Below are 15,493 nucleotides of genomic sequence, written 5' to 3' on the forward strand. Positions count from 1 at the left end.
TATATACCAGAGAAAGAGTTGAGGGCCTTGCCTGTGTAGGTTTGCAGCATGGATTGCCCCACAAAGCCCACAAACAGGCAGACATAGCTGGGATCCATGCGGGTGCCCATGGCTGCTCCTTTGATTTGGAGCAAGTGAAATGAATTAAAGGAGAAGTTGTTTAGAGTGAGGACAAATTCTTCCAGGTGGAGGAAGGTGTTAGTACAGGGTGACTGGTTGGGTTTTTATTCGGGGAAGAAGTGAAGTGCTTTAAAATCTTCTATATGGGAAATGGAGGTAGAAAAGGATTGGACATCCATCATGAAGATGAGGATCGGAAATCATTGAAGAGAGGGAGTGTAGATGGAGATGGAGTGTGATGAAGATGGGGAGGGATTGGACCAGGGGTAAAAAGACAGAGTCAAGGTAAAATTAAACTAGTTTGGTGAGGCAAGAGCAAGTGGAAACAATGGATCTACCCAGATGGTTGGGTTTGTGTATCTTGGGTAGAAGGTAGAAACGAGCAGTGTGGGGATGGGAAACAATGGGGTTGGCGGCCGTGGGAAGGAGGTGACCAGAGGTGAAGTTGGAGATGGTGTTGGAGACAGTGGCTTGTTGCCTCTCCCCTACTCTTTGGTTTGGACTCCTGCTGACATTTTTCCACATCTTGATAAAGGGCTTGAGCCTGAAACATCGGTTATGTATTTTTACCTTTGCTATATGAAGGATACCGTTTGACTGACTAAGTTTCTCCACCATTGTGTTGTTACTTCACCAAGGTGTCCACAGATTAAAGTGATTTACCTTTGGAGTATTGCGAGCAGTTTAGGCCCCATATCTAAGAAAGGATTTGCTGGTGCAGGAGAGGGACCAGAGTATGTTTGCGATAATGATCCCAGGGATGAGAGTTTTAATGTATGAGGAACATTTGATGGCTTTTGGCCAAATTTTGAGTTTGGGAGGATCTGATCCGACCATTCCGAATACTAGAGGGGCTGGATAGAGTGGATGTAGAGAAGATATTTCCCGATGTGGGAGAGTCTGAGACCAGAGGGCACAGTCTCAGAATAAAAGAATGTCAGAGGGTGGTGAATCTGAGATAGTTCTTCAGTCAGAGGGTGGTGAATCTGTGGAATTTGTTGCCACAGGTGACTGTGGAGGCCAAGTCATTGTGTGGATTTAAGCAGAGATTGATAAGTTCTTGATTAGTAAGGGCATCAAAGACTATGGAGAATGGGGTTAAAAGTGAAAGGGCAGTATGGTTAGCATAGCAGTTAGTGCAAGGATGTTACAGCACCAGCGACTGGGACTGGGGTTTGAATCCCACACTGTAAGGAGTTTGTAACCTGTGTCTGCCTGGGTTTTCCCCAGAGGCTCCGGTTTGCTCCCACCATTGTAGGCCAATTGGGTGTAATTGACAGCACAGTCTCATGGGCTGAAAGAGCCTGTTACCGTGTCATGCGTTTGTTCGTTCTCTCCTTGTCTGCATGGGTTTGTGCCTCGTACATTGAAAGATTGGAGCGACTGGGCTTGTATACGCTGGAATTTAGAAGGATGAGGGAGAACTGATTGAAACATGTACGATTATTAAGGGAATGGACACACTACAGGCAGGAAACGTGTTCCTGATGTTGGGGGGTGGGGGGGGGGGTCCAGAACCAGAGGCCACAGTTTAAGAATAAGGGGTATGCCATTTTGAATGGAGTTGAGGAAAAACTTTTTCACCCAGAGAGTTATGGATCTGTGGAATGCTCTGCCTCAGAAGTCAGTGGAGGCCAATTCTCTGGACTGGAGGTCAATTCTCTAACTAAGAAAGAGTAGGATAGAGCTCTTAAAAATAGTAGAGTCGAGGGATTATAGGGAGAAGGCAGGAACTGAGTGTGGAACATCAGCATAATCGCAGTAAATGGCGATACTGGCTTGAGGGGCTGAATGGCCTACTCCTGCACCTATTGTCTATTAAATTAACTTTTAGAAAAAGCATCATTCATGATTTGAATGGTGGAGTAAACAATGGGCTAATTCTGGGGATGGTGAGGAAAAAGGGGGATGTTCTGAACCTTCAAGTCTTTTTATTCACTCTGCTGCAAAGTTTAATGAAGGAGCCAGTGCAGTAATTTTCTGGCCAGACTCGGGGTGGCAGTTGTGAGCAAAATAAATGGCGACAAGGTGTTCTCGTGACAGCTGGTCTCAGTGGTTGCCACATTGTACTGGTATAACTACCCCCACTCAGTGCCGCCACTAAACCCCCCCCCCCCTTCTCCCCACTCAGTGCTGTCACAAGCCCGTCACTAAACCCTGTCCACCCCCCACCCCAGTGCCATTGTATGGGGATGAGGTGCTTGGCAAGTGGCCTGGAGGCCAAGATGGCGGCAGCCAGTAAAAGTCTGGGAACCACTGGTCTAAAATAAATCACCACAAATAATGAGCAAACAAAATATTATTAAAAAAGGATCATCATCCATTGTTCAACATCCACTCTCTAATTATAGTTACTATTCTAGTATAGGAAATAGATCACAGCCAGCTCCTATGAATAGCAGCATCATATTGCAAAGATAATCCTCTTTTGGCGATGTAAATTGAGAGGGGACATCTAGGGCTCTATTGAACTGAAACAAGTAAATTTGCAAAGGCAGGGTTCAAGTACAGTACAAAACTGTGCTGGAGAAATTTAGCAGGTCACTCTGGGAAGTAAAAGATTCTATTCTAGTGCAAAGTAACACAATGGAATTTTAATATCTACGTGAAAGGCCAGTGTGACATCTCTGAAAGAAGGTGTGCTGACAAAACTGTTTACACGAGAGTGTTGGTCAGGAATTGTGTACTTCTGTCTCTGCAATGGTACGTTGTCTTCCAACTGACAGCAGATTTTGCTAGTGTTAGGTAATACTACCAGCTTTGCAGTGCGGTTGCACCTTGCTGGGAATAATTCATTTTTCAGGATCTGGATGTGGCTGCCCTGGTATCTTTGAGCCTATTTTTTTGCTGTGTCCTTTCGAAGGCATTTTGTGAATCGATCACATTGGTGGTTCTGAAGTTGCATACAACCCAGATGGGATAAGAACAGATTCACTCTCCGGAGGACTCTGGTCAACATGTGTTTTGCAACAATCCGATTGGTTTGTGGTCATCCTAATACAGGAGCTTTCATCTTAAATTTCACAGCTGCTATTAGTCCAGGTCTCCAGACGGCAGGTTCAATGGGTGGCACAGTTAGTGAAGTGGTGAGCGCAATGCTATTACCTCACTAGCGACCTGGGTTCAAAACCGGCGCTGTCTATGAGGAGTTGGTATGTTCTCTCCATGTCTGCATGGGTTTCCTCCGGTGCTCTTGTTTCCTCCCACCCTCAAACCGTAGGGGGGTATGCAGATAAATTGGGGTATTTGGGTGACACTGGCTTCTGGGCTGGAGGGGTCTGTTACTGTGCTGTATGTCCAAATTTTAAAAATATATATAATAACTTCATCACAATGCCACCATAAGGGGGAGAAAAACATTGGTGCTGCTAGTTTTGAGAGGAAAATTTAAATTTAGCTATTTTTGAAATTGATTGTCCACTCTGTCTTCATTTTGACCATAGATGTCCCAACATGAAGCAGGAATTGCTTTCCATCTGATCTCAAGTCTAATCAGTGAGGTCATGGCTAATTTGGTGGTATCCTCACTTACGTGTTCCTGACTACCCTATTAGATCCTAGATTTTGAAGTACCTGTCAATCCCTCCTATGAAAGGTATAAGAGAGTTACAAAGCCTCTAAAACAAATTTCCTCATTGTCATCTTGAATGGGTGGTTCCTTAATTTTAGCCAATTCTGAATCCTCAATGCCTCTTAGGTTGAATTTGTGCAGTTTTCTTCCCTGACACCTCCTGTATATCCAAGGCTTTTGAAAACTGTTCACATTTCCGTTCAGGATTTTTATTGCTGAAGTTTGCCTTTTTCTCATCAAGAGGACCCTCTGCATTTGAATGCTGTTGGAAGCTCAGGATATAAGGGCTTTCATTCAAGGATCTGGCCTTTGCAAAAATTGGCATTAATTCAGGAAGAAAACATTTGGATTGGCAACTGGTCATTGAAGTGTTCAATGCAAATTTGTTTTCGGGTAACAGCGAGGCCGAGTGTTTCAGCTCATAGTTAAGTTGGGTACCTTGAAACAAAGCAAACCAGCCTGGTTGCATCACAGTCTGGTTTGGTCATTCAAGTGCCCAGGAATGCAGAAGGCTGCAAAGTATCAAACATAGCCATAAAACATGGGAACAGAAATAGACTATTCAGCCCGTCGAGTCTACCCTGCCCTTTAATCATGAGCTCATCCATTTTCCCACCCAGCCCCACTATCCACCTTCTCTCCATAACCTTTGATGCTCCGGCTAATCAGGAACCTATCAATCTCTTTCTTAAATACATTTACTGACCCAGGTTTATGGCAGGCCCTGAACTCCCATCCATTGCCAACATTGATGTGAGGTGCTGCTTCAAGAAGACCTATCACCCTGGTCACAACCTCTTCTCGCTGCTTCCTTTGTGTGGAGTGTACAGAAGCCTGAAGACCAGCACCCCCAAGTTCAGGAATCGTTTCACTTCAACAGCTAACAGGGTCTTCAAACCTCCTGTCGTAACACCAATCAGGGACTGCTCTAACACCGCAAAAGTACTGTCTGTAATATTGCAAATCTCTTTTTATGCACTAGGATTCCTGTGAATATCTATTGTCTATCTCCTTAGAATATTTGTCCCTTTTAATTTAATTCAATTACAGTTCTTCTTTGCAAGTCCCTTTTTGGTGCATATGTACATTGATTTGAGATCTAGTGTCTAAGAGTACATATATTACATCACATATAACCGTGAGATTCCTTTTTCCCCCACAGGCCAGGCAGAATGACCAGTTATTGGTAATACAAAAAAAATTACCCAACGTACATGTATAAACAAATAAAGAATGGTAAACAACTGTGCAATAGAGAGAGAGGGAAAAAAATCAATAAAGTGCAAAACTAAAAGTCCTTACATGAGGCCCTGATTGAGTTTGTTGTTGAGGAGTCTGATGGTAGAGGGGTAGCAGCTGTTCCTGAACCTGGTGGTGCGAGACTTGTGGCACCTAGACCTCTTTCCTGATGGTAGCAGTTGGATCCTTGATGATTGCTGCTGCTCTCTGACGCCAGCATTCCCTGTAGATGCTCTCAATGTTGGGTAGGGGGTTTTGCCTGTGATGTGGTTTTTACGCTCTGAGGTATTGGTGTTCCCATACCAGACCATGATGTAGCTGGTCAGTGCACTTCTCACCGCAAACTCCTGAGGAAGTAGAGGCGCTGATGTGCATATATATTGAACAATATTTTTGATGATAAACTCATAAGATTGTCATAAAGTTTGACCAAGGTATTATTATACAGGAAAACCCCACTTTACGCGATTAATTCATCCAATTTTTACTCGTAAAATGAATTAACGTTAAGCGATCAATAGAATCAAGGGAATAATTACAATTAATCCCCATCCTTTCAGATTATCCCTCAAAAATGTTTTTAAAACTTTCAGCTGCATATAATGCCAAAACTGTTAAAGTTAATAAAAATAATTATATTTTTCATTTATTCCATAATTACATCATAACAAAACTATTTCTTAGAAAAAATATTTGTCCCAAGTTGACTGCACAGATTTTGATTTTTTTTTCTCCTCATTATACAATTTCCTCTAGCTAGCGATCACTTTTTCAAAATTGCTGTGAATTTTCATGCTTCTTTCCATGATAGAATTGACATTTAGATTTAAAAATCCTTGGTGGCTTCAACAAATTCAAATCCTGTTTGAAAGTTTTCTGGGAATTTTGCAGCAGCATTTTTTTTATCAGCGCTGGCAGCTTCCTCTGGAATTCCCACGTTGTGTAATCCCGTTCGATGTTTAAACCCGTCAAACCAACTCAAACTTGCAGCAGAAGTTTCAGTATTCCCTTGAAATGTATCATCGAAAAATGTTTAAGCCTTTAGTTTGAATGCTTTTTGTACAAAGTGGTATTCGCTTTTGGTTACAATCTTCAATCAAAAGACGAAGTAGCCATTCAATTTCAGTCATAAGTGGACTTCTGCGCTTATAGAAGCTGGAGCAACTTCACCTTGTTCTTTATATTTGTGCTTCTTACTTAAAATTGTACGAACTGTTGACTCGTAGCCCTGATCATGTCCAATTTTCACATTGCTAGCACCTTCTTCATGTTTAATAACTTCAAGTTTTTCTTCGGAAGTAATTGCCTTTCTTTTTAATATCATTGTCAGATTCTTTTCCACATTTTCTTTTATCCGTATTTACTGGGGAGCACACACTGGGTCTGACTGTCATTTGTGCCTATTCTATTTAGGGCCGTTCACACAGTCTACTCGTAACTCGAGTTTTCCAGAAAGATCTCGCGGTAACTGAATAATTACACACGTAAAGCAGGAAATGGTCAGTTTTCCAAATCACGGTGACTGAATTTCGCGTTGATTGAAGTAGTATTTAGTGGGGTTTGACTGTAGTTTTGTCCCTTTCTCCTCTGTGCCCCATGTTGCTGTCATACAGGGCGTTCCTCTGTTCATCTGGGGCTCGATGTGAACATGCATGTTCTTTTCAGCGGAGGTTATCCCACTCCTGAATCTCAGTACGTGCTTCAATTCTTTTGGGCCACAATGAGACAGATGCCTGTGCTGGGAGGGCTCATGGAAACTAATTTGGAATTGAAATGCTACAATTTTCATTGTGCATGTAAGCATGAATGTGTGTTTTAAAATGGGTAAAGATTAAATTGCTTATTTCCTGTGAATATTAACACATTTATTGAGTGGCAGTTTTTCTACTCTTAAACAAATTTGGTACAAATGCTTTGGAGAAGATTTATGGGATGCTTTACAGTCGTCTATAGAAAAGCAAGACGAAGGTGATCGAAAAACTGTCAACATGGGAAATTTGAAATAAAGCAAAAACTAGAAGTGGCCAAGTTCAAATTTGGCATTTGTGGAGAGGGACTAGTTAATATTTCAGGTTGATGAAGGGTGTTTGACCTGAAATGTTAACCCCGCTGCTCTCTCTACAGATGCTGCCCGTTTTGCTGTGGCAGGTAATGCAGCTGGCCTGGGGCTCTCGAGACTGCTGCGATTCTGACCTGTGTTGCTGACTGCCGTGGAGTTTCACATTTTCCCTGCGACCGTGGGGGCTTCACCAGCCAGATATATGCAGGTTGTTAGGTAATTGGCTGCGATTTTTGTTTTTTAATTTTAAAAAAATTTTATTTGCAACTCGGAAGAAGCTGATTGTGCCCTGTATGGGCTACAACCCCGTATATTTTTAAAGGGTGGGAGGAAACCGGAACAACTGGCAGAAAACCACGCAGACATGGGGTGAACATACAAATAGTGCCAGATTCAAACATGAGTGATGGGGTAATAGGAGAACTGAGGGGTGGGGCAATGACTATGGGGGTTGGATGGGCATCTGATAGAGAAAAGATTGATTGCTCTGAAGGACAATATAGACTTAGTGAGCTGAATGGTGGTCTTCTACATCTGGTGGCATTCAAGTGAATCCCTACATTTTGGGTAGGTTGCATTCCCAAATGGACATGCAATTTTTTGAAGTGCGAAGCCACATCGTCTGCACCAATAAATGCGAGCTCAAAATAAAATAGAGATTGATACACATGTAAGAGTGTTATATCACGGATTTATCTGAGCTTTGTGAATTTCCGTTGCCCACTCCGCTGTTTCACAAGGGGCTCCCAATGTGCAATACAAACTGCTGAGTGTTTCCAATATTTTCTTTTTTTAAAATTCTTATGAGGGGTGTGAGGGTAAAGCATGTCTCAGCAGAACAGTTTGCATCTGGAATTTAAAAATTTTATTTACAGCATGGTTGAGCCCTTTCCAGCCATTTAAAGCTGTGCCACCCAATTATTCCTAAATTAATGTACCCCCCCCCCATATGTTTTGAATGGTGGTGGAAATTGGAGCGCCTGGAGGAAACCCCATGCAGACACGGGGCAGCGTTAGATTCAAACCCGGGTCATTAGCATTGAAATAGTGTTGCGCTAACCGTGCCACACTAACTCGACGATGAAAACAATCAGGGTCTTGGAAGGAGAATTGAGGGTTGTTTTGTTGGGAACTTGGAGCTAGGAGCTCATTGCAAGAGGGGCCACGTGGCAAACATCTGCACCAGAGCCATTCTGTGGTGGGAGCTGAGTTTTGGGGCTCCCTCCTCACTGGACAGAGGAACTGTTTGCTGAAATTCGCTCTTGATCTCAGGCAGCTGATTCCTTTCAGGACTCTGCGTAATCATAAAAAGTGAGGAGAGGTTGTACCGACTGAGGCGAATAAACAGGACCAGCCAACTAGCAGGACCATTCTGCCACTCTGAGTCAATTATGCGTGGATTACTGCATCAGCTGTTCTTTGGAGATACAGTAGTGAACAATCTGTTTAATCAGGACTGAAGTTAAATGGCCAATGTGTTTACTACGCTTGCAGTTTTGCCAAAAGTCAAATGGCACAAACCCACCAAACATATTTTGTGTTTAGTGCCAGCAGTTAATTGATTTAATATTTTTTTAAAAATCTGCCTGGTACAGTGTGGCTCTGTTCGACATTGCTAATTTTCAGTGGTCTAAATATCAAATGACTTGTTTGTGCCAATGATATTTCCAAGGCCCAGGGGATTTTGCAGTTTCTGTTTTCTGTCAGCGAGAGTAAAAAATTTGAAGTATGTTGAGGTCTAATCTTGAATATCTTGCAAATTCCCACCCATGATGACCTTGTACCAATTTTACCTCCCAATTTTCTTTTTCAATATTTTTTATTAACATTGAAATTTCACATCAAAAAGAATATAGTGGACATAAGGATATATGTTAAAAGTCAAAAAGAATCATTACACTTAAATCATATCATTTCCTCCAAGGTACCCCACATTTTCAATCAAACAAATTACATGGTATTAATATTTTATTTTTAATAAAAAAGAAAATCTAAACCCTCTACCAAGAAAGAAGCTGTTTGGCCAAAATAAAGGAAGACAGAATTCTTATCAGAGTGAAAATTACATCATTAATCAACAGTTGACCTGGCGGAGTAAGATCCCTCCATCTGAGCAACAGTGCCCACCTAGCCATAAGATAAATACAGTGGAACCCCGATTTAACATGACCTGATTTAATGCGAATTTGGATATAACGCGAAAAGTCATTGGGCTCATGGGCAGGAGAGGGGATGTCCATGTATTAACTACAGAGAATGGGTAAGTGGTGGTGGTATTTAAAGATGAGTAATTGAGGATCAAAGAAGAGAAATAAGAAAATTGTAACAATTAAATTCCAAAAAAAATCCATATTTGACAGTCTTCACAATTAATATAGCCAAAACGTAAGATTTTGTATATTGACTGCTCAATAATAAAACTTAAAGTTTGGTAAGGCTAAACCTCCATTCTTTTTAATTTTTTGTAAATGGACTTGATTTTAGGCATGGATGTTTATTCTTCCTTTTATAACAATAAGATAGAATCAAGGGCAATCAAAAACGAGTTTGAAATAAAGATGGGCAAAGCCTACAAAAGGTACAAAAAATTTTGGTAACATATTCATTTTAATAGTTAATTTCACCAACCAATAATAAAGCGAGGGGCGACCAAATTGATAACGGCTCTTTAAAGCGTTCGATTATGGTGAGAAAATTTTCTTCGAATAAATTTTTTATAGTTTTTAGTAATTGTTATATCCAAATATGTAAATTGGTTTCTTACAATTTTAAAAGTAAGTGCCAACTTATTCAAAGGAAAAAAAGTTCACTCTTATATAGATATAACCTGAAAATTGACAAAAATTAGAAATTAAAGAAGGGATAGAAGGTGATGAGGTCTGAAGGTTAGAAATAAAAAAAAAAACAATCATCAGCATAAAGAAAAACTTTATGGGGCTGTGGCTTTCCTTAAAATATCATTAGATTCTCGAAAAGCGATAGCTAAGGGTTCTGAAGCCAGGTCAAAGATCAATGGACTTGAAGGGCATCCTCGTCTATTCCACGCTGAAGTCTAAATGGTTTAGAATTCTGAAAATTAGTAAGAACAGAGCCAGAAGGGAATAAATATAGTAACTTAATCCATTGAATAAAACCAGTCCCAAAATTATTTTTTTCTAAAAATCTTAAATAAATAATTCCATTCTACCCGTTCAAAAGCCTTCTCTGATTTTTTTTTATGTATGAAAAAATTGTTTTAGGGCAATGAGCGTGAAGAATGGCCAGTGTGAGGTGTATTATAATGCCCTTTTGATGGATTTACTCAGCGAACTCTACCCTCAAGTGTGCAGCAGTTTTCAGTCCTTGCCAAGGACTGCACAAGCCACTGGTTATCTGTCAGATTGTCAGTACACTTGTTGATCTTAGATTTGTACCAAAAATATCCAGGTACCAATGAATGAGAATTTATTGTCATATGCATAATTACAGTGTACCGATGCACCTAAATTCTTCCTTACTGTGGCCACACAGGTAAGATAAACTAAAATAGTATCAATGAAATTGTCACAAAAAGCCATAAGGCACAAAGGAAATGATAAATAATGAGTGATAGAAAAACATCTATGCACAATTGCAATTAGTGCAAACAAAAGTAATGTTGCAATAGTGCAGACATATCTTTTGGTAGTCCCAGAGTAGTTTATGGTTAGGATTAGAGAAGTTTAGGGAGGTTCAAGACCCTGATAGCTGCTGGGAAAAAAAATGGTTCATGAACCTGGAGGTGATGGTCTTCAGGCTTCTGTACCTTCTGCCTGAAGGGAGCAGTGAGAAGAATGGAGGTGTTGTTGACTGTAAGGAAGGCTTTCAAAGCCTGCAAAGGGACGTGGACCAGCTGGAAAAATAAGCTGAAAATTGGCAGATGAAATTTAATGTAGACAAGTGTGAGGTGTTGCAATTTGGAAAAACAAACCAAGAAAGGACATGTACATTAAATCGTAGGACACTGAGATGTGCGGTAGAACAGAGGGACATGGGAATAGAGATACATAATTTCCTGAAAGTGGCATCACAGGTACTGTAGGGTTGTAAATAGCTTTGGACATATTGAACTTCATAAATCAAAGTATTGAGTATCAGAGTTGGGATGTGATGGTAAAATTGTTCAAGACATTGGTGAGGCCAAATTAGGAGTATTGTGTGCAGTTTTGGTCACCTAACTGCAGGAAAGATATCAATAAGATAGAAAGAGTGAAGATAAGGTTTACTAGGATGCTTAATTTAATTTAGACATATAGCACGGTAACAGGCCCTTTCGGCCCACGAGCCCCTGCTCTCCATTTACACCCAATTAACCTACACCTCAGTACGTTTCGAACAGTGGGAAGAAATGAAGCCCCGGGGGAAAACCCACTCAGACACAGGGAGAATGTAAAAACTCCTTACAGACAGCATGAATTTCGAATTCCAGTCCCGATCATTGGCGCTGTAATAGCGTTGCGCTAACCATTTACACCAATCGTCCTTGCCTCTAATGTTGCACGGACTTCAGGAACTGAGTTACAGGGAAAGGTTAAACAGGTTAGGTTAGGACTTTATTCCATGAGTTTGGAAGAATGAGATATTTAAAATTATGAGGGTGATAGAGTAAATGTAGATAGGCTTTTCCACTGAGGGTAGGTGAGATACAAACCAGAGGATATGGGTGAAAGGTGAAAGAGGAAAAGTTGAGAGGGAACTTCTTCAAACAGAGAGTGGTGGGAGCGTGGACAAGCTGCCAGCTGAAGTGGTGAATGCGGGTTCAATTTTAATTTTTAAGAATTTGAACAGGTACAGGGACTGGAGGGCTATGGTCATGGTGCAGATCAGTGGGACTAGGGAGGATAATAGTTTGGCATGGACTAAAAGGGCTGAAAGACCTGTTTCTGCGCTGTATTGTTCAATGGTTCTAAAAGCTTGTGACCAGGGTGATGAGGGTCATTTATGATGTTGGCTGCCTTCTTGAGGCAGCGCCTCATAGATGTCTTCAGTGTAACCAGTTGATGCCATTGTCTGTGTACTGGGCTCCAGAGCTATTGACATTCAACAGAGTTAGTACTTTATGCCCCTCCGTATCAAATTTAGCACAGTTATCTTGCCTGACTCATCCATTGCAGTGTACAAGGTGTAGTGAACTGGCTGTACCCATTTCCAAAAGCAGTGCATGCTTGGAATATGTTTTTATCAATAATTCATAATTTTTAAAAGAGGGGAGGATTAAATAATAGGTATTTTAGGATTGCTTAGGCAAAGTATAGCAAAATTAATGAATTCCTAAATCATAAAGATGTACCCTAATCAAAATCAAAAGTGTCGCAACAAAGGTTTATAAATTGAAAGTTCAAAAATCAATCAAATCTGTTGGATGAAATGTGAAACCAAGGCTCAGGTAAAACAGTTCCTCCACTGGCATGTTTCACCTAATGTCCTCTCAATACTGATTACTGGAACTGATTATCTGGTCTTAATCAGTCTGTAGGAGCTTTCTGGTTTTGAATCTGCTGCTGCATTTCCTAAATTATGTCATAAATTGTGGTTCAAAAAATATTTTAGGTGTAAAGTTTTTTATTCAGTTACTCATAGATGCAGACATTTCCTGGAATTCGAGCACATTGCCCACCCCGAATTGTCCCTCGTTAGGCCTTTTTCAGGGACTCCAAAAAAGTCATTTAGGTTACCATGATATAGTAGAATCTGAGAAACCACAGCAGGTTATCTCCCCCATGGGGCTTGGTGAACCAGAATGGTTTTTTACGGCAATCTAGTAAATTTACGGAGATGGCAGACGCTGCAATCTGCAGCAACAAGCACTCTGCTGGAGGAGCTCAGTGGGACAAGCAGCAGTAGTGGGAGAGAAAGAACATTTGGGGCTGGAACCCTCCCTCTGGTGCTCCTTGACCCGTTGAAGTCCCCAGCAGATTGTTTGTTTGTTGGGAGTAGATTTGCAGTCACCTTTATGCATACCAATGATTTGAATCCAGCTTTGGTTCCTCAAGTTTAAATTTCCAGACCTTCACAGTGAGATTTGTCCTATTCGACAGCCAGAGTTCAGCTTAAATCCTGTAACTGATCTGGTTCCCGGCCACACGGGGATATTTAGAAACCTGATGAGTGCTCTAGAACACAGTGAAGAAAATATCACACCCTGATTTAATCAGCCCCAAGTACTGAATCGTTATTTCGACCTGTTGCACGCTGCAGGTTTGACTTTCAATACGTGGAGGGAAATGCCAAGTACATTTTCTAAAATTGCAGGTTTGTGTTATTATTGGGGACTTGAGAGGAAATAGTTTTATTTTCCCTTTAGTCTTCCCTATTGTTGAATTTCATTTACTTATCATTTTGTTTCTGCTTTCAGGTCATTTCAGTTGGGACAAATACCTTAAGGAGACAGGCGCTGTTGCTGCCCCTTCCTACTGCTTTAAGCAGGTGAAATAGGCTTTTATTGTATTAAAGTGTGTTGTAATCATAAATGTAGACTTAGAATTCTCTGCAATGCACTGGTCACCAGCATGAATTACTTCTAACAACGTACACCGTTAGTTATTAAAGTGAGTGACACAACCTGTCACTGGTATCCATCTGGTTTGCTGGTGATGCTCAAGAGTCCTTATCTAATAGTTCCTTTGAATTCAAGTCATGTGATCTCTGTGCCCATCCCTTCTCCCATTTGTTTTCCTGTGTTGGAAATTGGTTCTCGATTGGGCAAAATGTTTTGCGCATTATGATTGGTAGAGAAATTTGAATGCCAAGGTTGATGGTCAGGGTAGGGGGCAGGAGGGATGTGAAGGTAAAGTGCTGGAGAACCTTAGCAGGCCACGCAGAGGGTAAAAAGGCAGGCGGCCATTCAAAGCTGGGCCCTTCTTCAGGTTCCTTTTTAAGATCTCGAGCACAAAACGCCGTCTACCTTTTACTTCCTATGGATGCTGCATGGCCTGTTGGGGTTCTCCGGCATGTTTATGTACTGCAGGGAGCATGTGAAGTTAGTGATCTCAAATTGGGACTTCACTGAAAGTAAGTAGTCGGTGTAGACCTTGTGGCCTCTCGGTCCTTCTCCGTTCAATAGGATCACCCTCCTCTGATCTGGGGTGGTGATCACTTGCTCTCACAACTCCCCTTTGGCTCAAAAGCAGATTGAATGATACTTCTTGAATAAATTTAACACTGCTTACTGGAGTAGAGAATTCTCAGAGAAGAATTTCCACCTCATGGTGACCCCTGATTTTGAAGCTCTACTGTTCTGGTTCTAGATTTACCATGAAGGGAATCACCTATCCTGCAAAGGTTCCTTGGAATTTTCTATGTTCCTCTCATTCTTCAGATTCTAATCATAAGATAAAGAAGGCCTTCAGCCTGTCGTCCACTCCACCATCCTATCATGAGCTGATCTATTCTCCCACTCAGCCCCACTCCCCTGCCTTCTCACCATAACCTTTGATACCATGATACGCCCAACGACTTGGCCTCCATTAGCTGCCCGTGACAGCAAATTTCAGAGGTTCACCACTCTGGCTAAAGAAATTCCTCAGCATCTCTGTTTTAAATGGGCGCCCTTTGATCCTGAAGTTGTGCCCTCTTGTCCTTGTCTCCCCAACCATGGGAAAACAACTTTGTCACATCTGTTCAGTTTTATTCTTCAGGAGATAAATGCTTCATCAGCAATTGATCTCTATGGGCAGTTTATTTCTTCTTATAAAAGACCAGAACTGTTCACACTACTGCAGGTATTATCTCCTAACATTAGTCTATTGGTAACAGGACGTTCTGCTCCGCCTTCCTGACAGTAAAGCCAATATTCTCTTTCCTTGCTGAACCTGTGTGCTAACTGACTGTGTTACTGTGTTAATGTGCAAGGAGACCCCTATCTTGAAGAGCAGCATTCTGAAGCCAGTTTCCATGTACATAATATTGTGCATTTCTACATTTCCTCCCATTATTTGCCACCTGTCACACTTGCCCACTCAAGTAACCATCAGTGCTCCTTTTGAAGTGCTTGGTGTCACCCTTGCATATCATTGTATCTGTTTCAGACCTTCAGTTACTGAACATCTGAGTAAAGGTACTTATGTTAAAATCATCAAATCGTGACACGGAACAGGCCCTTCGACCCAACCCGTCACTACCATTCTGGGCTAGGCCCATTCAGCTGCATTTGGTCCAAATTCCTTGTAAACCTTTCCTATCCTTGTATCTAATAAAAACACACCAAAATGCTGGAGGAACTCAGCCGGTCTTTCATCATCTATAGGAGACGAAGATTTATTGCCAATGGAAATAAGAAGCCTGGCTGCTTTTTGCTTGTACCTTGAGGAAGGACTCTGGCCCGAAACGTTGGTAATATAGCTTTACCTCCTAGAGACACTTCCAGCACTTCTCTGTGGTTTTTATTAGTCTGCAGACTTTCGTGTTTCACTGCGGAGTCTCTTTCCATGGGGGGGAGTGGGGGGGGAAACCTGATAGAGCTATGTAAAATCGTGAGGGGAATAGAT

General features: G+C 41.4%; 1 protein-coding gene across 7 annotated transcripts in view; it reads left to right on the forward strand.

Annotated features, from left to right (window-relative positions):
* Window positions 1-15,493, forward strand: part of LOC138741297 (polycomb protein SCMH1-like) — a 154,697-nt gene that overhangs the window by 71,745 nt on the left and 67,459 nt on the right. For 3 of the 7 annotated variants that reach the window (XM_069895138.1, XM_069895139.1, XM_069895143.1), the window contains one exon: window positions 13,363-13,433. The exons of 2 other annotated variants lie outside the window; for them this stretch is intronic. In XM_069895138.1, coding sequence (XP_069751239.1) covers window positions 13,363-13,433 — 71 coding nt within the window. Of the gene's footprint in view, window positions 1-6,560; window positions 6,623-7,054; window positions 7,206-13,362; window positions 13,434-15,493 lie in introns of those variants that run through there. 2 more of the 7 variants (XM_069895144.1, XM_069895142.1) reach the window with 2 other exon arrangements.

The sequence above is a fragment of the Narcine bancroftii genome, chromosome 8, assembly GCF_036971445.1.
Source record: "Narcine bancroftii isolate sNarBan1 chromosome 8, sNarBan1.hap1, whole genome shotgun sequence".
In the NCBI taxonomy this organism is placed as follows: domain Eukaryota; kingdom Metazoa; phylum Chordata; class Chondrichthyes; order Torpediniformes; family Narcinidae; genus Narcine; species Narcine bancroftii.